This window comes from Felis catus, chromosome A2 (assembly GCF_018350175.1).
Source record: "Felis catus isolate Fca126 chromosome A2, F.catus_Fca126_mat1.0, whole genome shotgun sequence".
Lineage (NCBI taxonomy): Eukaryota > Metazoa > Chordata > Mammalia > Carnivora > Felidae > Felis > Felis catus.
In genome coordinates this window covers 30,242,305-30,269,152 of record NC_058369.1, presented here as the reverse complement: position 1 = coordinate 30,269,152, position 26,848 = coordinate 30,242,305, and the positions used below count along the sequence as shown (strand labels likewise).

The 26,848-nt window shown below is 40.2% G+C and overlaps 1 protein-coding gene across 28 annotated transcripts in view; it reads left to right on the top strand.

The window, feature by feature from the left end:
- The window catches only part of CADPS (calcium dependent secretion activator), a 478,503-nt gene that overhangs the window by 216,144 nt on the left and 235,511 nt on the right, over positions 1-26,848 (top strand). For all 28 annotated transcript variants that reach the window (XM_045051795.1, XM_045051797.1, XM_045051798.1 and 25 more), the window contains exons 5-6: positions 15,213-15,446; positions 19,753-19,874. In XM_045051795.1, coding sequence (XP_044907730.1) covers positions 15,213-15,446; positions 19,753-19,874 — 356 coding nt within the window. The remainder of the gene's footprint in view (positions 1-15,212; positions 15,447-19,752; positions 19,875-26,848) is intronic.

Here is a 26,848-nt window from a genome sequence, read left to right as displayed (position 1 = left end):
AGTAGCGTCAGTCTGTCGGATAAAAATAAGATGCAGTTATGGATTTGCCGAAAGGTAGCGTAAAAGGCTCTTATGTTGGAAAACCCTGCCTAATGAGAGAAAAAACATCAATAAAGCTTCAGAATTTATTTTTGTAAACTCAGTGTCTCCTCAGCAGATTATGCGGAATATAGAGGTCATTTGGTCCATTCTTAGCCTATTACATACCAAACTACTAAGTCTTCATCTCATTTGAAGAAAATTTCACACACACACACACACACACACACACACACACACACACACACTTCAAAAACAAAGCCATGGCACCTTCATTTTAGTTGTTTATTTTGAGGCTTTACGTGATAATTTAAGAACCTAGTGTAGGCTAATTTCAGTTTTTAAAAGACCATGAACAACTGTTATCTAGTGAGCCAAATTCCTCATCTATGAACAACAGTAGGTCCAAGAACTCTCTCCCAGCCCATACTACTAGATATTCTGATCCCAAGTAGGGTATTATTGACAACTTAAAACTAGACTTTCTTAGACAATGAAATAGGCAATTAAAGTAAATCTATCTTGGTCATTATTTATAGAGAATGGAGAATAATTTCAAAGTATATGGAGTATCCCCCAAATATTTAGGGTACTGAGGATTTCTATGAGTGAGTCTGCCCACCAATATCTCCTGTTCTTGTAGAAATGGACTGTCTTCTTCTTCATCGTTTATTCACGCCAATGGTCTCCTTGCCACAACTAATTAGTCCTGGAAATGCATTCTTTACTCACATGGAACCAATCACAGTTCCCAGCCTGCCATGACCATATTCTGGTTGGTCCAGCAATGGATCCCTGATGCAACTAAACCAATGAACTACTTCCCTGGGGACTGTGGGCTGTGGGCCAATAGGGCTGGGTCTTCTCATGCTAGAAAGATGTCTACAGCCATGTTCAATTCTTCCATTAGGGAAAAGAAGATGAAAGAATGAAGTCAACATACGGAGAGAGACGGAGACAGGGAATATACTGAGATTCCCAGGATGTTCAAGCCCTTGGTTACACTTATTCTTTTTTTTTTTTTTTAATTTTTTTTTTTCAACGTTTATTTATTTTTGGGACAGAGAGAGACAGAGCATGAACGGGCGAGGGGCAGAGAGAGAGGGAGACACAGAATCGGAAACAGGCTCCAGGCTCTGAGCCATCAGCCCAGAGCCCGATGCGGGGCTCGAACTCACGGACCGCGAGATCGTGACCTGGCTGAAGTCGGACGCTTAACCGACTGCGCCACCCAGGCGCCCCGGTTACACTTATTCTTGAGCCTCAGCTGTGTAACTGCTTTTCCCTCGGTTTAGTTGGGTTCCGAGAAATATAAATTCTCTTTTTGCCTAAACTAGGCTGGCTAATATGGAGGAAAATTGAACAATATCTGCCAAAAATTAAAACAAAATATCGAGATTTTAGATATTGACTAGTTCGTGAAGGGATATTCCAGCAAAGCACCCCTGCTTATCTTTTTTTTTTTTTTTAGCATACCCTGATTTTTCTATTTCTGGCATCACAGTGAATTTTAGTGAGAGTGTGCAATTCAACCCATATGGCTGAACATCAGCTCCTGTAAATATCATAACCAGAAATTCCTGGATAGGGGACAGGCAAGATGGTGGCGTAGGAAGATCCTGAGCTCACCTCCTCCCACAGACACAACAAATCTACAACTGTATGTGGAATTGTCCCCTCTGAAGAGAGCCTAGAAATTGGATGGGCAGAGCCCCCACAACAAGGGACAGCACTAACACAGGTAGAAGTGGCAGAGGTACAGTCTCACTAAGGAAGAAACCACTCCCTAGATGCGGCATGTCACTCAAATCAGAAGAATCTCAGCCATGTAGAAAGTATCACGGAGGAGCAAGAGATTTGAGCTCCACATCAGGAACCCCAACCCGTAGATGGGCCCCCAAAACACCAGGCTTTGAAAACCAACAGGGAATTCACTCAGGAAAACTATAGAACTGTAGAGAAAGCGAAACTGCTATTAGAGGGCTTACATACAGACTCACTCAACCCAGCAACCAGTACAAAACGCATGAGATCGATAAGCACGTAGACCACAGGTGAAGGAGACCCACTTGTTAATCCTGGAACATCAGACAGTGAGGCAGGAGACATCTAAGCCTCTCCCTGGGGACGGAGACACTGGCTGCAGCCAATTTTCCTGTTTCGTTCTGCTGTGCTAATCCTGGTGCTGGTAGGCAGCAATTTGGAATCCTCCCTCCAGACTGCTATGTCAGGAGATGTGCCCACTGAGAGCCCTGTACAACCCTGCACCTCAGCAGGACTTCACAGCCAAAAGGACAATAATTCCACCCACCAACATACCTGCAGCCCTCGAGCCAGACTTTACAGACAGCTAGGCCGACAGCCAGTACTTCAGATCAGATGCACAACAGTGGGTTGTCGCCCAGTCACAGCAGGAGAGTATAGACTTACCCCCACCCCCAGGGCACCTATCTCAAGTGACTAGGGGAGTTTGCATGGGGCTCCATATGACACATTCTGCATAAAGCCACTCTTTCAAGACTGGGAAGCATAACTGATCTAAGAGATAGAAATAAACAGAGAATTGAGCGTAATGAGGAGACAGAAGAATACGTTCCAACTGAAAGAATAAGACAAAACCTCAGAAAAAGAACTTGATGAGATGGACATAAGCAATCTACCAGATAAAGAGTTCAAAGTAATGGTCATACAGATGCTCACCCAACTTAGGAGAAGAATGGATGCACATTGCCAGAACTTCAACAAAGAGATAGAAAATATAAAAAAGAATCCATCAGAGCTGAAGAATATAATGACTGAAATGAAAAATACACCAAAGGAACTTAGCAGCAGATAAGATGATGCAGAGGGATGGATCAACGACCTGGAAGATAGGGTAGTGCAAATCACCCAATCAGAACAGCAAAAAGAAAAAAGAATTTGAAAAACATTAATAATTTAAGGGACCTCCAAGACAACATCAAGTGTACTACCATTCATATTATGGGATCTCAGAAGGAAAAGAGAGAAAGAAAGGGACATAAAACCTATCTGAAGAAATAATGGCTGAAAACTTCCCTATCCAACAAAGGAAACAGGCATCCAGGTCCAGAAATCAGAGAGAGTCCCAAAGAAGATGAACCCAAAGAGACACACATCAAGACACATTATAATCAGTGTCAACAGTTAAAGACAAAGAGAGGATCTTAAAATCATCAATAGGAAAACAACTGGTTACATACAAGGGAACCCCCATAAGACCATAGCTGATTTTTCAGCAGAAACTTTACAGACCAAAAGGGAGTGGCACAATATATTCAAAGTGCTGAAAGGAAAAGAATTATAATCAAGAATACTCTACCCAGTATGATTATTATTCAGAATTGAAGAAGAGGTAAGGAGTTTCCCAGGCAAGTAAAAGCTAAAGGAGTTCATCAACACCAAACCAGCCCCTTACAAGAAGTGTTAAAGAGATTTCTTTAAATGGAAAAGAAAGTTTATAAATAGAAGTAAGAAAACTGTGAAGGAAAAAATCTCACTGGTAAAGGTAAACGTATAGTAAAAGTAGTGGATGAACCACTTGCATAGCAAGTATGGTGAAAAGAGAAAAGTAATAACATTGTCCAGACCTACAATTGTTAATCCAGGATACACACAATATTAAGATGTATAATATTATGTGAAAAACATAAATGGGGGGAGGAGGAGATGTTGTACTTTTAGAATGTGCTTGAACTTAAGCAACCATCAACTTAAAATAGAGTGCCATATACGTAGGATGTTATATATGAACTTCATGGTAACCACAAACCAAATATCTATAGTAGACACAAAAATGAAGAGAAAGGAATGCAAGTATAACAATAAGGAAAGTCACCAAATCACAAGGGAAGAGAGCAAGAGAAGAAGACAGGAAGAGAGAAGAGCTACAAAAACAACCAGAAAACCATCAACAAAATGGCGATAAGTACATATCTATCAGTAATTACTTTAAATGTAAAAGGACTAAATGTTGTAATCAAAAGACATACGGTAGCTGAATGGATAGAAAAACAAGACCCATCTATATGCTGCCTACAAGAGACTCACTCCAGATCTAAACACAAACACAGACTGAAAATGTAAGGTTGGAAAAAAGATATTTCATGCAAAAGAAAAGGAAAAGAAAGTTGGTGTAGCAATAATTATATCAGACAAAAGAGACTTTAAAACAAAGTCTCTTTGTTTTAACAGAGACAAAGAAGGGCATTACCTAATAATACAGGGATCAATACAAGAGAATATAACACTTATAAATAATTGTGCACCCAACATAGAGGCACCTAAATACATAAAGCAAACATTTACAGACATAAAGGGAGAAACACAGTAATACATTAATAGTAGGAGATCAACATCCCACTTATCTCAATGGAGAGATCATCCAGACAGAAAGCCAATAAGGAAACACTGACCTTAAAAAATACCTCAGATCAGATGGACTTAATAGATGAATACAAAGCATTCCACTCCAAAAACAGAATATACATTCTTCTCAAGGATACATGGAACATTTTCCAAGAGAGATGATATGTTAGGCCACAAAACACGTCTCAATAAATTTAAGATTGAAATTACATCACGTATCTTTTCTGACCACAATGGTATGAAACTCAAGACCAACTATAAGAAAACTAAAAAACACAAACACATAGAGGCTAAACAACATGCTACCAAACAACCTGTGGGTGAATGAAGAAATTTAAAATACCTTGAAACAAATAAAAATGGAAACACAACAGTACAAAATCTATGGACCACAGCAAAAGCAGCTCTAAGAGAGAAGTTTATACTGATACAGACCCACCTCAAGAAACAAGAAGATTTTCAAATAAACAATCCAACTGTAACACCTAAAGAAACTAGATAAAGAACAAAGTCCAGAGTTAATAGAAGGAAGGAGATAATAAAAATCGATCAGAAACAAATGAAGTAGAAACTAAAACAAAACAATAGAAAAGATCAATGAAACTAAGAGCTAGTTCTTTGAGGAAAAAAAGAAAATGGACAGCCTTTAGCCAGATTCATCAAGAAAAAAGAGAGAGGGACCAAACAGAGTCAGAAATGAAAGAGGAAAAGCTCCGACTGAACCCACAGAAATAATAAGGATAATTAGAGATTACTACAGACAATTATGTACCAACAAATGGAACAACCTAGAAGAAAGGGATAAATTCTTATAAACATGCAATCTTCCCAGACTGAATCAAGAAGAAATAGAAAATCTGAATATACTGATTGTTATTTATGAAATTGAATCAGTAATCAAATGACTCCCAAGACAAAACTCCAGGACCAGATGGTTTACAGGTGAATTCTACCAAATATTTAAAGAAGAGTTAATACCTACCCTTCTCAAACTACTCCAAAAAACTGAGAAGAAAGGAATGCTTCATAACTCTTTCTGTGAGACTAGCAGTCCCCTGATATCAAAACCAAAGATACCACAAAAACAGAAAATAACAGGCCATTATGCCTGATGAACATAGATACAAAAGTCCTCAACAAAGTATGAGCAACCTGAATTTAATAGTACAGTAAAAGGACCATATAGCGTGATCAAATGGGATGTATTCCAGGGATGCAAGGATGATTCAGTATCTGCAGATCAATGAATGTGATACATCACACTGACCAAAAGAAGGGAACAACTATATTATCATTTCAATAGATGCAGAAAAAGCATTGAATGAAATTCAATATCCATTTGTGATTAAAACACTCAAAAAATGGGTACAGAGGGAATATATCTCAATATGATAAAAGCCATATATAACAAACCTACAGCTAACATCCTATTCAGTGGTGAAAAGCTGAAAAATTTACCTCTAAGATCAGGAACAAGACAGTGATGTCCACTCTCACCATTTTTATTCAACATAGTATTGGAAGTCTTAGTCACAGAAATCTGACAAGAAAAATAAATAAAAAACATCCAGATTGGGAAAGAAGAAGTAAAACTGCTGCTATTTGCTGATGACATAGTACTGTGTGTAGAAACCCTTAAGACTCCACCAAAAAACTTAGAAGTAATAAATGAATTCAGTAAGTTGCAGGATACAAAATTAATATGCCTAAACTTGTTGCATTTCTATACACACATAATAAACTATCCGAAAGAGAAATTAAGGAAACAATCCCATTTACAATTGCAACAGAAAGAATAGAATACCTAAGAATAAATGTAGTCAAGGAGGTGAAAAAGCTGTTGCTTTGAAAACTATAAGACATTGATGAAAGATAGGCACAAATAAATGGAAAGGTATTCTTTGCTCATGGAGTGGAAGAGCTAATATTGTTTAAATGTCCATACTACCCAAAGCAGTCTACACATTCAGTGCAATACCTATCAAAACACCTATAGTATTTTTCACAAAACTAGAACAAATAATCCTAAAATGTGTATGGAACCACAAAGACCTCAAATAGCTAAAGCTGTCTTGAGAAGAAGAAAACAGCTGGAGGTATCACACTCCTTGATCTCAAACTATACTAAAACGCTACAGAAACCAAAGCAGTATGGCATGAAACCACACACAATGGATCAATGAAACAGTATAGATTGTCCAAGAATAACCCCGCACTTTTATGGTCATTTAGTCTTTAACCAAAGAGACAAGCATATACAATGGAGAAGAGACAGTCTCTTCAATAAATGGTGCTGGGAAAACTGGATAGTTAATGAGTAGAATGAACCTGAGCCACTTTCTTATACCATATAGAACAGCAAATTCAAAATGGATAAAGACTTAAATGTAAGACGGGAAACCATAAAACTCCTAGAAGAAAACATAGGCAGAAGGCTCTTGGACATCATTTTAAGCAATATTTTTTTTGGATCTGACTCCTCAAGCACGGGCAACAAAAGCAAAAATAAATAAATGGGAGTACATCAAGCTAAAAAACCTTTTGCATAGTAAAGGAAACCATCAATAAAATAAAAAAGACAACATACTGAATGGGAGAAGATCTTTGTGAGTGATAGAATCGATAATAGGTTAATATCCAAAATATATTTTTAAAAAATTCACACAGCTCAATATCAAAAAATCAAACAACCCAACTACAAAACTGGTAGAGGGACCTGCATAGACATTTCTCCAAAGAAGACACACAGATGGCTAACAGACACATGAAAAGATTCTCAACATCACTAAGCATCAGGGAAAAACAATTCAAAATCACAATGAGGTATCACCTCTCTGTTAGAATGGCTATCACTAAAAAGACAAGAAATAAAAGTGTTGATGAGGATGTGGGGTAAAGGGTACCCTTGTGTCCTGTAGGTGGCAAATGGTCAAGCCACTATGGGAAACAGTATGGAGGTTACTCAGAACAATAAAAATGCAACTATGATGCAATCCAACAATTCCACCTCTGGGTAATTATTTACCTGAAGAAAACAAAAACACTAATTTGAAAAGATATAGGCACCTCTATGTTTACTGCAGCATTATTTACAATAGGCAAGGTAAGGAAGCAACCCAAGTGTCCACTGGTAGATGAACAGATAAAGAAGATATGATATATGTGTGTAGTGTGCATATATTGTATATATATACGTGTGTATATTGTGTATATACATACATATATATACGTATACATATATGTATATGTATACATATACATATATGTATACGTATATATATGTATGTATATACACAATATACACACGTATATGTATACATATATATACATGTATATATATACATATATATACATATATATACATACATACATATATACATATATACATACATATACATATGTATATATACATATACATATGTATACGTATATATGTATGTATACACACACATACATAATGGAATATTACTCAGCCCTAAAAAGGAATGAGATCTTTCCATTTGCGACAACGTGGATGGACCTAGAAAGTATTATGCTAAGTGACAAACACCATATGATGATGTCACATATGTGTGGAATCGCAAAAACAAAAAAACAAAACAACAAAACAGAAACAGATTCATGGATACAGGGAACAATCTGGTGATTGCTGGGAGAGGAAAATAGGGGAAGGGAATTTAAAGGTTCAAATTTCCAGTTATAAAATAAATAAGACATGAGGGTGAATGTACAGCACATATTGTAATAACATTGTAATAACCTCGTATGGTGACAGATGATAGCTAGATTGATTCGGTGATCCCTTCGTAATGTATGTAAATGTTGGATCACTATGTTGTATACCTGAAGCTCATAGAATATTGTATGTCAACTACACTTCAATAAAAAAATACTGAATTTTTTCACCAATACAGATCCTCATTTTTTCCATCACCCCAGTCTTTGCGAAGATCCAAGATGCCTTTCAACCAGGCCTTTACCCTACCTCATCCTAGCCTCTCTCTCTGTCTCTGCTCATTCAGTCTTCATTAAATGCTTTGCACACTGGCTGTACATTTTCATGTGAACTCTCATTTAGATCAGTTACAGTCCTGGGAGTTTCAGGGATTCTCCCCAGTTCAGCACACGGAAGAGTTTAAGTGATGTGCCCAAGGTCACTTAGCTCATAAGTAGAAAGTTGAGTGCTCTAATTCCAAGTATCATATCTATTTGTTTTGTTTGTTTTTAGTAGTCATATGACAGGCGGGAAGCTAGTTACACCAGGACAGGACTGGTTGCCCCTCGAGTCAACTACCTTCTCTTTCCACTAAACTTTACTCTAGATTTCCTTCAGTTTATCCAGAAGGTGAACGAAGCAATAGCGTCAGGCAGAACTGGCTCCTGGAGTTCTGTATCCTTTTGCTTTGATTTCGTTGGAATCTGGAAAAGAGGTGGTAAGGACCCCAGTGTTTCTGCTGGCAGCATTGTCATTGTCACACGCGTACAAAAGGCTTATGTGTGTTCCTTCTTCCTAGAAGAGAAGGGAGGCAATACAGGGCAGTCTTCCTCCACCGCAACCCTACACTGTAATCTGTCGAATCAGTCACACTAACGTCCCACAAATCACCAGAGATGGCTGCTGGAGCTGTCACTGTGAACATCAGACATGCTGCCTTAAAAGTTCCATGAGGAGATCTGAATGCGTTTTTTTTTTTTTAAATGTGGTAGAAAAGGCTTCTTAATCCCTGTTCAAACATTTTCCCAAATCCTCTCATGGTGATATTAAAATGTCCCCAAATTTCACCTAGGAATTAAGTCTACGTTATTTAAGTTGTGTCGTCAGAAGTTGACATTGGAGCTTAAACAGACAGATTGTGGCATTAGCGGTCCTGTGATATTTGCCAATTCTTTTGGCCACATTTTGAGGTAAAATTCCAGAATTCGTGAGCTAATTATATACGATCAATAATACAGTTTTTATAGTATTCATGGCAGAGGTGTGGGAGTGAAACAGCATTGGTTTTTCAAACTATCACTTAAATGTGGAGTTGCTATTTAAACCCCTATTCTCCACAGAGCAAAATTACCATCTCATACCATGGTCCTGCTGCAAACATTGATGAGACTGTGCCCCCAGGAAGGAAACACTATCCAAATATTTCCCTCTTGGAAAAGTTCTGCTGCACGCATTGTCAAAAATCAGATAAAAATGGATTCTTCTTCTACCAGAGAATGATACTACCCCCCAGCTTACAAATTAATTGTTTGTACCTGGCATTCACCCTGAGTCATGAGGTTAATACAGTGTCCAGACACACTAGGGTTTAGTTTGATTTTTCTACCTGAAAGAATGTGTGTGGGGAGCATCTCCCTGACTCTGACCTTGGCAGGTAGCTAACCACGCAGGAAAATCTGAGTCCAAGCAAAAATCTAAATGCCGAGGAGAGCCTCTGAAGTTCGTTAACTGAAGGGAAGTCCATCTAATTCATAAAAGCTGAGGAAGTAACGCCAAACCACTTAAAGACGGGTTTGGGGAAAGAAGCCAATCCTGGAAGCTATCATACCTATGCCCAAAGCACCTTCTAATGTGCGTCATGCTGACTTTTACAAATTATTGACCAAGACCTTCTTTCTCTCGTTTAACACGCCTTCCCTTTTTCATCACTCCCTGTACTTCACCCCATGCCCACCAACACACAGTCCACATTGACTGGTCATAGTGGAACGGTCACTGCCGTGGAGGGCTCGGCTCTTATCGGTCCTGTGCTGAACACTGAGATAAAGCAACGCAGAGAGGGTATGCGTTGCTGAGAAGCCCCCTAGGGTTTACCTTGGCTCTTTGCCATTTGGAGCCAGATAGTTCTTCTCTATGGTATGGTAGCTACAAATATAGCTAAAAATAAAAATAAAAAACAATGGAGGTTTCACACTCCATGCTACTGATTACTGAATATACTTCTATGCATCATTTTCCTCCAGAATTTGGGACTAAATGATAGCACTAGCCTCAGTTGTTGGAAAGATTAAGTGAGGTAAAGCATGCAAAGTGTTTACTTAGTGTCCAGGACACAAACAACAATTGTGAGAGCCAACTAGCATCATGATCTCTATGATAGTCACCGTCATTATGATTGGTAATGTTATTGTCAGCAGCGGTGGTGGTAGCATGGTACCTGTTGGATATGGATATGTATATGTGTGTGTGCATGTATGTATATGTGTATGTATATATGTATACATATATGTGTATATACATACATGTGGTATATATATGCTGATTATATATAGTCAAAAAGTATGTATATGTGTATGTATATATGTATACATATATGTGTATATACATACATGTGGTATATATATGCTGATTATATATAGTCAAAAAGTATTGGTGTTTGTTTTTACCTTTTACTCTTCACAATAACTGTACGAGGCTTCTTATCCCTACTTCAAATATGGAAACTAAAATTCACAGGGAAGAAACCTGTCTAAAGTCACCCAACTAGTAAGTAGTAGACCCAGGATTCAAAATCAAGTTGATTTCACTCATGTGAACTGGATAAGATTCCTTGGTGAACTTTGTACTCTACACATGCCTCTGTTACTTCATGTGTCACAGGGCATCTACTTGTTTTTTTTTTTTTTCTGGCATTCCCCCTCACCCCCTACCATCACCTCTTGGCTGACTCTTTCATCCCAATGACATCCATACACCTGACACATCATAGGAGCCCAGGACTTGTTTGAGGGATTGTATTGAGTAAGTAAAACATTGTCAGTGAGCTCTGTGTCTAGGAGGTGTCCTTCTGCCACATCCTTCCTTCTGGTCACCTATCAGTTTGCCATTTGAGCCTCTGGAGTCTAAGGATCCGCTATCTGAGTGGGGGTACCCTTGTCAGCTTTTACATGTGACTCTTCATCCTCTATGGATAAAAATGAAAAGACAGAAAAGAAAAGTAAATGGCTGACAGAGCCGTTAGCACTTTCGAATGCCATTTTTCAAGATGTTTCAAAAATCACTCAGTGTGTCCGAGCACAAATAACCCTGTTAGGAATTGTCCTTGGGAGGCCATCCCCATTGAGGTGTGTTATTAGCCCAAAACAAAATTAACGGACAGCAGAAATTTTCTTTGGAAGACGTTGTCCATCCATATGCTATGTCTTTCATAAAGCGATATGAATAAACAATGCTTTTGTCAAGGCTAATTTACTTTAATGCTTGGGAAAGTAGCAATCGAAATGGACGACTACATTTTCCTTGTTCTTGGCACAACCTCAGCTTTGAAATGTGTTTGTAATGGGTCTGCTGCTGAAAACTCCCCTCAAGAACCTCAGCCTAGATTGACAGAATGCTATTTCTTCTCAAGGCTTTAGTACACAGGGCAGAAAAATGGCCTTGTTTTCCCTTGCAGACTTCAGTTTTATGAGCCTCTTTTTATGATGTCATTAGAAACTGTCCAAGTTCTGAGAGGAGTGATCATTCTTTGGATTTTTCCAATACTCTGCTGCATAAAGTTTGTTGTACTCTAACTCTGGGCCAAAGCGGTATTGCCTGTAACCACTGGATCTTCTTGCACAATGTCAAGGCTGTGGAGTTGTGAGGCCTTGAGTGAGTCCCAAAGGTGGGTGTGATAAAAGGGACTGCACTCGATGATAAGGTGTCTCAAGGCTGATGGCCAGAAAGAACCCACTTCACAGACAAGACAGTTTTTCTCTTCATCTCCATGGCAACCACAAGGCCAGCAGCTTCCAGTAAAAACTCAGAGATATCATTTACCCAGCTTCCCAAGAATCCCACGTAGTTATAAGATTCGGGCCCCAACATGAGAAAGAAAGAGATCAGTGTAACAGACTTTAGGCTAATGATACGTCACCTTTGCTGCTTGGTGTCTTCTAACATGGCCTTGGGGACCACTCTTTGATCATGAATTGACTTTCCATCTTTGCTCTCCATAAGGGCCATGTTCAAAAGATGAGGAAATACATGTGGCCATGTACAGTTATACAGACCTTCTTAGATTCATGGTTGCTAGTATATTTTCCATGGAAGGGAGGAAAGAACAATGATCCTGTCTCAGCCAACTCAACCTGGTGGTAAAGTGTTCTTCATCCATCAGACTCTCAGCTCATAGGTCACCTGCTCTGGAAAGCCGCTCCTGACTCTCTCAGCAAGAGTTCATGTCTCATACACTGCTGTTACAGTATCTACCTTGATATTTCTTCAATAGATCTTTCTCCCCATTGGTTGATAAGCTTCATGGGAACAGTCCACAGCCTTTCATCATGATCCTCCCTAACACTTAACCTACTAAGGTAGGATTCTTGCCTAGCTGTTGTTGAGCTCATCAGCCTATCATCACGTTTCAGAGGCATCCATCCTGCTGCTCCTCAGTGTGTTTAGAAAGCACCACATGGTGGGCTGAGCCCAACGGTAAAGCAGGAAGTGATTATAGTAAGAGGCTCTGGAAGGAACCAGTACTCAAAGGTTGCTGAGTGGATTTCAGACCCCCATGCTCATTTACCTGGAAAAGCAGAATCTCAATGTTCTTCCAGAACTATTTCATCATCTCTCCACCTCCACCTCATGACTGAGTTTTAGCTGTGTTGATATTTAATATGGACATTTTGACAAGCCTTCCATTCATTCACTCAACTCATAAGTATTGAATCCTTACTATGTGCCAAAGATTATTTTAGAAAATAAGAATTCACCAAGGGTATCAAGATAGGCGTCATGGCCCAGCAGGAAAGAGAAACAAATTTCACCATTTTCCATTAATTATAATTATGGTAAATGTTACCAAGAAGTTGAGCTAGGTGTTATAAGAAAGTAGAACAAGGAGATTCGACCTAGGGAAATAAATTTTGAGGCTGAAATATAGAAGATGACAAGATGGCTAGAATTATCTAGGGAGGCAAGGGGGTAAGGAGAATAGTTCCTCTAGGTAGGAAGAAGACTGACACAGCGCAAAGGCATCTCCAAGCTCTATACAGAGGATTTACTATGTGAATTTTAGTGAAACTTCCATGTTAGAAAGAAAGAAATACCCCTCTAGTTAAGTAGTATGTGTGCATGTGTGGTGGGAGGGAATTATTGAAAGGAAAAGAAGAGAATCTCAAAGGAACCAAAAGGAGAGATACTGGGCTTTGTAAGAATTAGAAAACCAATAAAAGAGCTCCTTTCTATGACTCTAAATAGCTTCTTTTCTCCTGTTCCCTTCCTTCTGCCTTCCCTCCTTTCCTTCCTCCATCTGTTAGTCTCTACCTCTATCCCTCTACCTCTCTCTCTCTCTTTGTCAAGTGTCTTATTCTTTCAGCTGTTCCAATATGGCAGTCTACATGAGTAGACATGATCTTGCTATTTCAATTCCGCTGCTAACTGCAATCTCAATATCTCTCAGTTCAATTGCTTGTGAGAGTAAATCCGGTTGACTGTTGGCCATTTAACTGAATTAGTTGGTTGATTTGGGTCAGGTGCCCATGTATGAAACATCTTATTTTTTTTTTGCCACCCCTAATTGGCAAACCAATTCACATCCATGTGATCCTGGTGGAATTCTACCCTTAGCCGCAGGGATGGAGGAAATAATTCATGCCTAAGCAACTCAACACAACATATCACCAACCATAAAAGGTTGTTCAGGTTATGTGCATAAGTCAGACTTTGAGAATTTTGGAATCAAAGACATTATAGGGGGAGATATTCACTCTTCCTTTAGATTGCATGCTATGATATGGTATATGAGTTTTAACAACCTTTCTGTGACATTAAGGGGAGCCAGACTGAGTATGGAGCCACCTCCGAGGAACCCAAATTAACATTTGGAAAAATACCAGTTGTTGTGATATTATCCGAGTCCTGACTCCAGCCTTGCTGGAAGCTGGTCTACCCCAGGACATTTCAAACCAATCAATTCCCTCCATTGTTTAAGCGAGTTTCGGGTTGGATTTTTCTGTCTCTTGCAAAAAAGGGCAAACCGATCTGGCTTGCCCCTCACCTGATCAGTATGGACCAAGGCTAAGGAGGGCAATTCCTGTTTCAAGTAGGAAATGATTCTTTGAGAAGGTGATTGATCCAAAGTATATTCAAGGCACCTGGACAACTTAGAGGTAATGAGGAAACAAAGCATGGCTAACCATGTTGCTATTACAACTGAATTCATAAGCAAGGAAGGAAAAAAAATAGAGGTCAGTTCTGATATGGAATTGCTTTATCTTCTTTTCTAAAGAATTTTAATCATGTTTTTCATCACTTCATTAATTTTTTCAATTTTTCTTGAAAACAGTAACAATTCTTTCTACTATTCTTTTAGAAATAGCTACAGGCTATGTTTGAAACATCTCAAATGAGCTCCTTTTGAATTATTCATGTGAGAAAATCTCTATACGTATCCAGAAATAGGGTGTCTTTCTGTCTCCAAACTTAAAAACAACGGATTGCATTTTGCTAAAAAGAAAAACGGTTTCAGCTGAAACCAGACTTTAAAAATATCACCCCATTTTTCTTTCCACAAATCAAATTTGTCGGAGAAAACTGGGGGAAAAAATTGAACTACAATAAAACATTTGACTCGTTCTTACTATATGTTTATGTATGTATTTCTTACCTGTTAGAGATTGTAAATAACTAGAAGGCAGACAGCTGTCTACTCAACTAGGCTGAACATTTTTCTAGCACAGTGTCACAATATCTGGGCAAAATTTCACCAGTGGTAGATGTTATTGTAACTCTGGGCTGTAAGATGTAAACCTTCTATGTAAATCAGGTCCCTTTTTATTCGTCTGCTCATACTTTTCTTTTCCTTTACAAGGAGCGCAAATTTCCCAAATTTGTATCCAAAGAGATGGAAAACATGTACATTGAGGAGCTGAAGTCATCTGTCAATCTGCTCATGGCCAATTTGGAGAGCATGCCGGTGTCCAAAGGTGGAGAGTTCAAACTTCAGAAACTCAAACGCAGCCACAACGCTTCCATCATCGACATGGGTGAGGAGAGTGAGAACCAGCTCTCCAAGTCAGATGTCGTGCTGTCTTTCTCCCTGGAGGTAAAAAGCCCTAAACCCTTGAAAGTTTCCTGGCACAGCCAGCAGGACGTGGGTGATTAGATGCATCACAATCAGCTTGCTTTCTTCCCTGCACCCCAGGAGCAGTTATTAAAATAACAGCTTGCTAAGCATAGGTCAGCTAATCAGCAGTGATTCCCCATCTCCAGGAGCCCATGCTTTTCTGAAGGAAATGCAGGCTTAAGAACCATCTACTGAATTTAATCTTGCATTATTTTCCATCTTAAAGCACTGCTCAAGGATTTCGTAAAGCCCTTACGCAATTTAGAAAGTTTATAATGTTGCCATCCTGTGTCGGAGTTAGGAGAGAAGCAATCTAGCATCATTTGGTGAGTTGTAGATTTTCTTTCCTGTTGTCTCTCCTGTTGGGTACACAATAGGAGAGCCTCTTGTTGCTGGGGAACCTTTTTAGTTTATTTCATCAGCCAAAGAAAGAACCCGTTCAGACCGGGACTGTCGCAGAAAGCTCCGCATGTCAGTACATTTATCTGTAACTTCTGCTCACATGTTTGTTTTTCATACGTATAATAGAGGGAGTGGATCGGATCTGGCTGTGGTGGAATTGCCCAGAAAACTGGTTCTCTATGCAGATTCCTGGCACCACCCAGACCGAATCTCAAGGTGGAGGCAATGCAACATGGTGCAGTCACCTGGGAAAAGAGTTTGGTGGTTTTGCAAAAAGTTAAACATAAAACTAGCACATGCAGAGTGCAGCTCTATTCTTAGATATCTACCCAAGAGAAATGAAAAACACACATCCCCATAAAATCTTGCTCCCGTTCAAAGTTTATAGCAGCACTATTTTTAATGGCCAAAAATGGAAACAACCTCAGTGTGTATCCCCTGGAAAATGGATAGACAAAATTTGGTACATCCGTACAACGGGTTACTACTCAGCAATCGAAAGGAACAAACTACAGATACATGCTTTGATTTAGATGAAGGTCAAAAACATTCTGCTTCCTGAAAGAAGCCAAACACAAGAGGCCACATGCTGTTTGATTCCATTGCTACAAAATGTCTAAACAAGGCAAGTCTCCAGAAACAGAAATCAGATTAGGTTCATGGGGCAGGGGGTAGAAATGGACAGGAGGGACATTACTGGGAGATAAAAATGTTCTAAAACTAACTGATGATGATAGTCATGCAACTTAGTAAATTTACTAAATTCACCGCATTGTACACTTGAAAGGAGTTAACTATATGATATGTAAAATATGCCTCAATGATGTCAGAAAAAAAAAAAATCTCTGGGTGGAGTACACCATGAAATAAGCATTTTAATGAGCCACCCAGGTGCTTCTTATGGATTCTAAAGTTTGAGAACAGTTCATCACTTATTGAAGCTCAGAACCCCACAAGGATTTTATGATGGCCCTAGATTTGGGGAGACCAAGAGAATAGATCAAATTTCTGTATATTTAATTAGAATTTGTAAAGACTAAATTAATTTTCTAGAACATCATTAAGGCTTCCTGTGAATTAACTGCCTGTAATATGTTTTACTGTGCTCAGTTCAGATCAAGATAGTCCTATTACAGTGTGATCAACGTTTATTTTGCAGTTGGCAGAAGCAGTATTCAGTTAAATATAGGGCACTTGGTGTGTGAAAAAACCATCAGTGTAATTTCACAGAAACTTCCTTTTTTTCTTTCTTTTTTAATGCTGCCACCTGAGGTACTGAATGCTTTTTCTTAGGTGTCTTTGAATTTGATTACTGCCTATTAGAGGTGGCAATTTATTCCCCCACTGCCTCTTGTCTTTCTACAGAAAGTGGGGGAAAAGTGGTTTATTGATTTTCATGAAGCTTTTAAATCCGTAATTTTCTAATTCTTCATCAGTACTCAATATTATACAGGTGATTATCTGAAATCTAGCTGTGAGTGAGTCCCCAGCCACACTCCCATGTGTACATGATTCAAACAGGCTTTAACTTCTAAGCACAAGTACAGAACGAAATGCCCTCATTTCGTCCCCAAATACTTTTTACTTGGAACGCTAATTGTGCATATAGTAAAACTGACCGCAAGAATCATGGTGCGTCTCTTTGTGGGTGTGTGTTGGGCGACACGGTCAGGGGGACGTGAAGAGGGAGATAGGGAACTGTCATCTTATCGGGGTAGACTGGGTTTGAACTTGCAGGTTGGTGGAAGACATGTTTTAGACAGTTACAGAATTGCGTGACCGCAAAGGACACTCTAGAGCAGTTAGAGGCAGCGAGAGAACTGAGGTCCAGGATCTGAGGTCCAGGATGCCTGTCTGGCTTGGTCTTATAGCAGGGGAGTACTCTGGTGAAACAGAATGGACATATGGGGAGTGCCTCTGCCCGCTCCGCCATCCTTAACTCAGCGCATCCCCCAGTCTTCTGAGCCATTTGCATATGTGAAAACAAAGCCTCAGAGAGGTTAAGAAACTGGCAAATGATTACACAGCTGGTGAAGTTGCAGATTCAAGATTTCAACGGAGATCTTTTAAATCACAAAAATTGCGTTCTTTCTACTGTGCCTCCCATTTCTTTCCACCGGTATGGTTCTTACCAGTGTGAAAATTTTCTATGACCTACATCATCTTATCTGGGCCTCATACAAAAGCCACAGACGGATACAGGATATACGTTATTGTCCACACGTTACAGATGAAGACCCTGGGCCTCAGGAGATTTGACAGAAAAGTGGAGGGACTTCAAGGTCAAGTCATTTGCCCAGTAGCACATAAGTAATCCAGTGGTTCTCAAAGGATGGCTCCCAGATCATCAATATCAGCATCAGCATCACCAGGGAAATGAGTAGAAATAAAAAGTCTTGGGCTTCACCCAGACCTGCTTCTTAGAAGCTGTGGGGATGGGGGCACCTGGGTAGCTCAGTCAGGTGAGTGTTGGACTCTTGATTTGGGCTCAGGTCATGATCTCAGGGTTTGTGGGATCCAGCCCCACGTTGGGATCCATGCTAACAGCACGGAGCCTGCTTGGGATTCTCTCTCTCTCTCCCTCTGCCACCACTCGTGCTGTCTTTGTCTCTCTCTAAATAAATAAACTCAAAAAAAAAAAAAAGAAAAGAAAATCTGGGGGTGGAGCCCGGCAGTGTCTGGGTTTAATAAGCCTTCCAGATATTTACGATTTACACTAAGTTTGAGAACCGCAAGACTATTAATCAGCAAAACTGACTTGTACATCCTGGTTCAAAGCCAACTCTAGTAATCAAGCCCGTTAAACAAGTGTACATGTTTTGCACAAACATACTCTTTTCCTTGTGTGATGCCATTTCCTCTTTTGGAGTACGATTGGGTGATATTTTTGTATACCTGGCTTCCTATAGATCCCTGATGCAGAGCATTTGTTTCAGATTTCTAAATCAGTGCATCTGCCCTATCCTCCCCTCTTATATAAGACAAGGCGTCCCCACTGAATCAGAGAATAGCAGGTGATCGAATGAAGTGTAAGGGTCGTGGTGGGCAGTGCCAGGGATTGTAAATGATACATTTTGGTCCAGCAAAACACCAGCTTTTCTCCTCAGTGTAGAACAGAGAGTACGCAGCTGCAGACATGTTTTTGTTTTGATTCCACAATGCTGACCTGAACAGTTTGTGTATTTTATTCCTCCCTTTGGGGATTATTGTCAAAATTTCAAAATCAGATTTCTGACTTTGGTTCTGATTCAGGTTTCCATTTTCTGGGAGGAAAAATCGCCGTATCGGCAGCTGTGGACTAAGGACTGACAAGGCAACAGTGGGGTGCGCCTGGGTCCTGACTGCTCTGTGTATGTGGAGCACGTGCCCTCCGTTTTGCCACGGGCCCCACCGCTCCCTCTTGCGTCTCGGACTCTAATGCTGAATGGCCTTTGCTCTTAGCACTTGTGTTAGCACTTACCTTACTGCAAAGAGAAAAGTGAATTTCTGGGCCTTTGTCTCTGCTGAGTGCTGAATTAAAAGCTAGACTATTTTGAAAGAAGATAAGAGAGACCCTGTTTCTTTGTGGAAAGGAAAAAATAATCATGCATTGAACCCAGGAAAAAAGCAGCCGTTTCCCCTTACCTGTCTGGCCCCTGTGAGCATCTGAGGTAGCGAAGGTTGTCTTTCCATCTGGGAGGCAGTAAGTTACACTATGAAGAATTTGCATCTTCACGCAAGACTGGTACCAGGCTGGCTGCTAGAAAACTGATAGAAGCCACTAGATACCCGTCGGGTATTTTGGTGGCTTCTTCCCATCTGTGTATTTTCTTCTGGGTGATGCTTCCCATGGCTTTGGGTACAAGCTTGGGGTAACCTCTGCCATGTGTGGTTCTCCTTCCAGGTGGTGATCATGGAAGTCCAAGGCCTCAAATCCTTGGCTCCCAATCGCATTGTGTACTGCACCATGGAGGTGGAAGGAGGAGAGAAACTACAGACCGACCAGGCCGAGGCTTCTAAACCAACGTAAGTTCTGTTTCTCCACAGCTCATCTTCCAGAAGAAGGTTGCTCTCATTGCCACCATTTTGTCCAAGTTACAGGTCGGGTTTCCCCAGAAGGTTCTAGAAGGCATATACCTTGATTATTTTCCATACAGGATGACTCAGTTACATTCTTATTCAGCAGCCGTAATAAGGATTCCAATTCCTGGGGCTCCTGGGTGGCTCAGTCAGTTAAACGCCCGACTCTCGATCTTGGCTCAGGTCATGATCCCAGGGTTTGGGGATGGAACCCCACGCTCGCTCACTGGCTTGCTCTTTAAAAAAAAAATGTGTGTAAGGATTCCATTTCCTTCAGAGCTGAAAACAGAGGAAACTTAAAGAAATAATCTCCATTCTGGAGGCTTTATGTATTAATTTTAGAGAATTCAGTCACATCTTCAATCCTTTGATACAATGTACCAGAGAGTTTCATACAAAATTTCTTTTATTAGATTTACTAAATAATATTTGGTTAATGGTATAAGCAATTTGTTCAAAAGTTTCTTTATGTGCCACAGTTATGACTATTTCAGTAAAGCAGTGTATTATATTAGATATATTAATTCATTCAGTCAGTACATATTTGCCAAATGTTCACTCTGTGGGTACAAGGTAGAGGTGCTCAGGAGAGAGGAAGGTAGTCACTGCTATAGTTCTACAGATCTTATACTTAACATTGAGTGGGAGGATCAGAAATATAATCACATTAATGTGTAATTACAAATAGTTATAAATGTTGAAAAAGAAAGAGTGCTTTGACAAGTGACAGCAGAGGACTCAAATCACTTTGTGGGGAAAGAGAGTTGGGCTTCTTTAGGAGTTACAAGACATTTGGGCTAGTATTACAAAAGTTGAGTGAAGCAGGTGGGAGTGGAAAGAACATTCCAGGCAGAGTCAGCTTGTGCAAAGGCCCTGTGGCCAGCAAAGGCCTTGTAGGAAAGCAGAACTGAAAGAAGGCCAGTGGAGATGGAGTTCAGAGAATAGGTATGCCATAAGCTGCCAGTGAGGCAGGAAGGGACCACACAATGAAGGGCTTTGCTAGACTATGGAGAGGAAAGCATGGAGATAGGTGATTAGAAATGTGTTTTAAAAAGATCACGATGGCTGCAGTGGAGGGATGCAGGAGACCAGCTAGGATTCTATGGCAATCGTTCACAAGAGTGATGATGATCAATTCATTTGGGTCAGAAGACTATCAGGCCTCAAAGATTCTTGACAGGTCACTACTATTTCCCTCCCACCCCACTGCCTCTTTCCCTTCCTTTTCTATCTCAATTATGCCAACCAGACTAATGACCTTTGTTTTGTGATTGTTGTTAATTCATAGAAGTCATAAAAAGAACGACCCCTGATAGCAATGCCCTGCTTCTCCTCCTGCAAAGCATTATGAACTGTTTAGCAGAACATGAATAGCTTACCAGGATGTTGAAACAAAGTAGTTCAAAGAAAGCACTGCATGTTTCCCAGACTAGAGAAAATCTAGGGCATTGTATGCCTTCAAGTTTTTCTTTGCATAAATAAGCTCGGAAGCTGGGCGAAATTAATGAACGTAAGTAAGAGGAAATGGAAACCAATACAACTTGTCACACACGATCCTTCCTCCCTTTTTTTAAACTTAGTTTTCAACTGAAGATGAACGCAGTTTCCTTTTTACTGCCTGCCTTTGATACAAATCCCAATTTTCCCCACACCTGTCACCATGGCCTGATCATTATCAATGTTATTAGGTTATGCTGCATTATTTATGCATGCTTTTAAAAACGTGTCGTATGTGGGGGATGAAAAACCTATTCGGTGTTTCTGCCAACTTTTTAGGTGTTGGGCTCAATATGGTGTCATAAGATAGAGGAGGAAGGAGAAAGCTCTGATTATTCCGACAGGCTGTTGTTTCATATGAGCTATGGTAGCTTAAAACATAATTCATATCATTTTATTGGGTTTAAAGGTTTTAGCTGCCAGGGTAAATGATGAGCTGATCTTCATGTGTTTATGAATGCTCAAAACAGAGTTTCAGATTACAACTAAATATGGAATACTTCAGTCTTTCTACTTGACATACTCGTATTTCACATACATACTTACTCCTATCCACACATGTGCATTATTATGTCCATATTAATAAACATCTCACACTGAACCACTTTGCTTTTCTAGCCAAAGATATGATAGTTTCATTTCTCTTCCATCAGTGAGTGGGTGCTACTAAAACCTCACAGAGCATTTTCTTGTTTGCCTGTTTGTTTTTAAATACAGTAAGAGGGCAGATTTCAGATCTAGGGTCAAGTCAAATCAGTCAGCAGTGGCTAACTGCAGCACTGTGTTAAGAAGGGTTCTGAGGGGCGCCTGGGTGGCACAGTCGGTTAAGCGTCCGACTTCAGCCAGGTCACGATCTCGCGGTCCGTGAGTTCGAGCCCCGCGTCGGGCTCTGGGCTGATGGCTCAGAGCCTGGAGCCTGTTTCCGATTCTGTGTCTCCCTCTCTCTCTGCCCCTCCCCCGTTCATGCTCTGTCTCTCTCTGTCCCAAAAATAAATAAACGTTGAAAAAAAAAATTAAAAAAAAAAAAAAAAAAAAGGGTTCTGAGGCCAAATCTGTACTCAGAGGAAAATAGCGCATGACGAACTTGGAATTGGAATGTCTGCCGTAGGAGAGGAAGAGGTCTAAGAACCTCATGTTTGCCATTTGTATAGCACCCCAAAGAGATAAACCCAGAGTCTGAAATGTAGCGATGCTTGTGTTTCTTGCTGTCTCTTCTTTGATCCTTTTTTTAAAATGGGTATTTATTTTTAAGAGAGAAAGAGAGAGAGTGTGAGAAAGAATGAGAGCACATGCGAGCAGGGGAGGGGCAGAGAGAGAAGGAGACAGAGGATCCGAAGCAGGCTCTGTGCTAACAGCAGAGAGCCCAACACCGGGCTCGAACCCACGAACTGTGAGATCGTGACCTGAGCTGAAGTCGGATGCTTAACCGACTGAGCCACCCAAGCGCCCCTCTTTTTTTTTTTTTTTTTTTTATCATTCCTGCATCAATTCTGTTTACAACCTCTATCATCTTCCTTGTAAATCAATAATTCTTTTCCCAACTCTCTTCTTTGCCAGTTTCTTTGTCCTAGTTCAGTTCTGGAAGGTTTTTTTCTGCCTCTGGTGGTACCTGGTACTAGGAGCAAGCCCATTGGTGCAGGGGCCTTTTCTTCCTCCCTCCCTGGTGTGGACTTACTCAGAATCCTCTCTACCATTTTTTTTTTTCCTTTGAAGCTTATATTTCTTCTCCTTTTTTTTTCTACTTCTAATTTTTCCCATTGCCAATCTCCAGTTATCATGTCTGCTCCTTGATTTTGATTACCCCAAAAAGTATCCTTTGGAGGGTTATCTTCTATGTGTCCTAATAACTCCACTTCATTATCTGACAAGCGTAGCCCTTTTCCTGCCCTATTCATCCTCTGAATCTTGTCTTTGACTATTCTTACCACCAGCATATCCTCATACTTTATTTATACATTCTAAAATCAAAATTAAATCCAAGCCTGTTTTATTACTCTTGAATTCTATTGTTGCTGCTAGTAAGTATTTTCACTCAGCAACTGGAAACCCACATCTTATCCTTCATGTGTCTACAAGGAATTTGACTTTTGTCTTTTTTTGTTGTTGTTGTTACCAAGTACAGTCATGAATCGAGGAGTACGTCGCATAACCTACTTTGTCCAAGGGTGTAGGTTTTTGGAACTCCAGTGTATAGATAATTCCAATAAAAGCAAGGGCAGGAGAATGGTACCTGCAGGGAGAATGATTAAGTTTGGAAAATGCAAGACATTAAATCTGAGTTATTCAATCTTCGTGGGCATTTTAAAAACTTGGAAGATTTCCAACCATATAAATGAACCTACTTAGCTTTGTTTGTTCATGAGTTTCCCAAACTTATTTCACCTAATACCAATTAGCATCCTTTGGAAATGCTGGTCTATATTGTCCAAATCTAGTCACGGAGTTTCCAAACTCTCCCTCACCTCCTCAGCCAGTGCTGTCTCTTTACTTACAACCAGGGCCCTGCCCCGCATGATCATTTTGGATCCGGTGTGTGTAACGTAAGACTGCTGTGTTCATAACTTAAAGAATTTTTTTGATTGGAAAAAATGGCGTCTGCACGCATGCGTCTGTGTGTCCTCTGTTCATCCTTCATTTTAGTGTGCTACCTGTGGGATTATTTTCAAGCAGACTATATGCCCTCTCAATTCACTTGTCCTCCTGTCCTGGGTTTTTAATGTGGAAAGCCAGCAAAATATGTTATCACAAGTTTTCAAGCAATGTGTTTATTTCAAAGACTTTTGCCTCCATTTGTAATACATTGTTTCTGCTTCTGTGAGAAACCAATGGAGGTGCTGAGGCAGAAGTAATTGAAATGGTGTTTTTCAGGCAGGCAATCTCAGGAAAGCAAGGGAGTAGAGGAGAGAAATACTTTGCGGATGCAAGAACTCAGATACATTTGTCTACCTCCCATGGAACAGAGCAGAAGACTTTTCTTGTCACCCGGAGGTGTTTTTCAAAAAGCCCGGCACTCTCAGCTCTACTGATAACAGAGATTATGTATGTTTTTATCAAGACAGGACTTGGAGTAAAATCAAATCATGGGACAAGGAAGTAACTGCTTTTCCACTTGTTTGTCAGTTCTTCTGATCAGGTCAAGAACGATTTTATTTGGGTCTGGTAGATATTTAACACCACCAGAGGCCTCAGGCTCTGAGTCATCTGCAAACAGGAGCCTCCAGGTAGAATTTCACAGCATTGTTTAGATCTCATTTACCCAAAAATGTTTTTTTGTATACTGGGCCTTGAAGTGGTTTAAATTGAAAGAGGATATCTTTTCTGAATGTCTCCTTTGAAATGTAGATGTCAGGGGCTGATAGGAGGGGTGGGGACTGGTATTCCCTCAACAAGGGACAGGGGATGCTTTCTTTGTGTCCTCCTGGTGCTGGAGCTACAGCCTTGAATGACACACGTCAAGCTCTGGCCCCATAAAGTGTGCATTCTCATAAAGGGCACAGGCAGGAAACACATGAACAAGGAAACACGTAAGATAACAATCATTTCTAATTTGCGTCACCTTCCATTCACGGCCGGTGGTGCTGCTTTGTCTTTTGGATCAGGGATGTAAGTTTTCTCTTTTAAAGAACTATATTGGGGCGCCTGGGTGGCGCAGTCGGTGAAGCGTCCGACTTCAGCCAGGTCACGATCTCGCGGTCTGTGAGTTCGAGCCCCGCGTCAGGCTCTGGGCTGATGGCTCAGAGCCTGGAGTCTGCTTCCGATTCTGTGTCTCCCTCTCTCTCTGCCCCTCCCCCGTTCATGGTCTCTCTCTCTCTCTCTCTCTCTCTCTCTCTCCCAAAAATAAATAAAAGTTGAAAAAAAAAATTTAAAGAACTATATTAACATTTAAACATGAAATAATTTAAATAAAATATATTAAGTAAATAATAGCACAGGTGGTGCCTAGATAATGGTAAAAAATAATCACGGAAGTATCCTGTGTTGGTACTTGGGAACAGCAAAGACTGGGGAGATGGGATGCAAATTAATTTAGGAAAATTGATGTAAGGAATTCTAAGATCTTCCCTGAGTAGAAGATACACTCCAAAGTGACTTTCTTCGTGGATTTGTATGGTGCAAATTCCTCTCTAAAGAAAAGCAAGCCCTGTGGATTACATATCACAGAAATTTAAGTAATTGGGCTAAAAAGAAAGGCAGTTTTAGTTAGCCGTCTAATATTGTGTTCAATTATCCAAAATTATATTCTTCTGAATGGAAACCAAGGATGCCACTTGACATTTGATCCTTTAACAAGTTCATTATTCCCTGACAAGCCATGGGCTTCGTGACATATGGCTTTCATTATTGTCACAGATTAGAAAACACAACCAGACTGTTTCCTTCCACTTTCCAGGGGAAGAAGAAAATAAGATGCCCTCATTGGTAGGTCCTGCTACAGCCCTGGCATTTTTCAGTGGCACCTTATCTAATGAGACCACGTTAAAGCAAAACACGAACACGAAAAGCAATGACTTTCTGTAACACTTCTCTTCTGTGAAATATATTGTTTGTCCTAATGGCAACTCCGAGTGGGCCAGGCTTATTATGTCCAAATTACTCATACAAATGGAGTTGCATTCAATCGCCCCCACGGTAAGTCAGTTCCAAAGTCGGGAAAGGAAGTTGTGCCACCAATTCCTTGACTCATATTATCATCTTAATGGTACTTCCTTTCTCAGTATAACGAAAAATGTTTTCAGTATACTGGACCTTGGAATGATTTAAATGGAAGCAGGATGTATTTTTTGAATAGCTTCTTTGAAATTTAGATGCAAGAGAAGGATATAAAGGGTGGGCACTGGTATTCCCTCAACAAGGGTACATGGGATGCTCTCCTTGTGTCCAACTTGTGCTGGGGCTGCAGCCATGAATGACATAGAACACTCTTTGGCCTCATAGAGTGTACGTGCTAGTAAAAGACATGGGCAATGAATGAACAAATAATTGTTTAAGATAATAGCAGATTGTAATTCGGTTCTAAAGGAAATGAAGAGACCCACTGTAGTAAAAAGTCCTGGGGAAGTAAACACGAAAGGAGGTGATTCTTAGGAGGCCTCACTCCTTTGTCATGAGGAGTGAGGCCTCCTAAGAATCACCTCCTTTCATGTTTACCTCCCTCGAAACTCCATGCTCAAGGTCACAGTCCAGGAGGCATTTATGTCGTACCTGAGTGGGAACTTGGCTACCGCGTCTCTTGTTTTTCTTACTGAGAGAGATGCTTAGCTTCTTTCAGAGTTAATTAAATCATAAATGGTAAAGGCCAACACTGACCCAGAAATTCAATTTTGCTGGGCTCCCAGAAGATGCGTGGGTTGGGAAGAAGCAAAATTATAATTACAGTTTGGGATACTCAGAGACTGCCCTGCCTCTTAGACCAGAAAGATTTG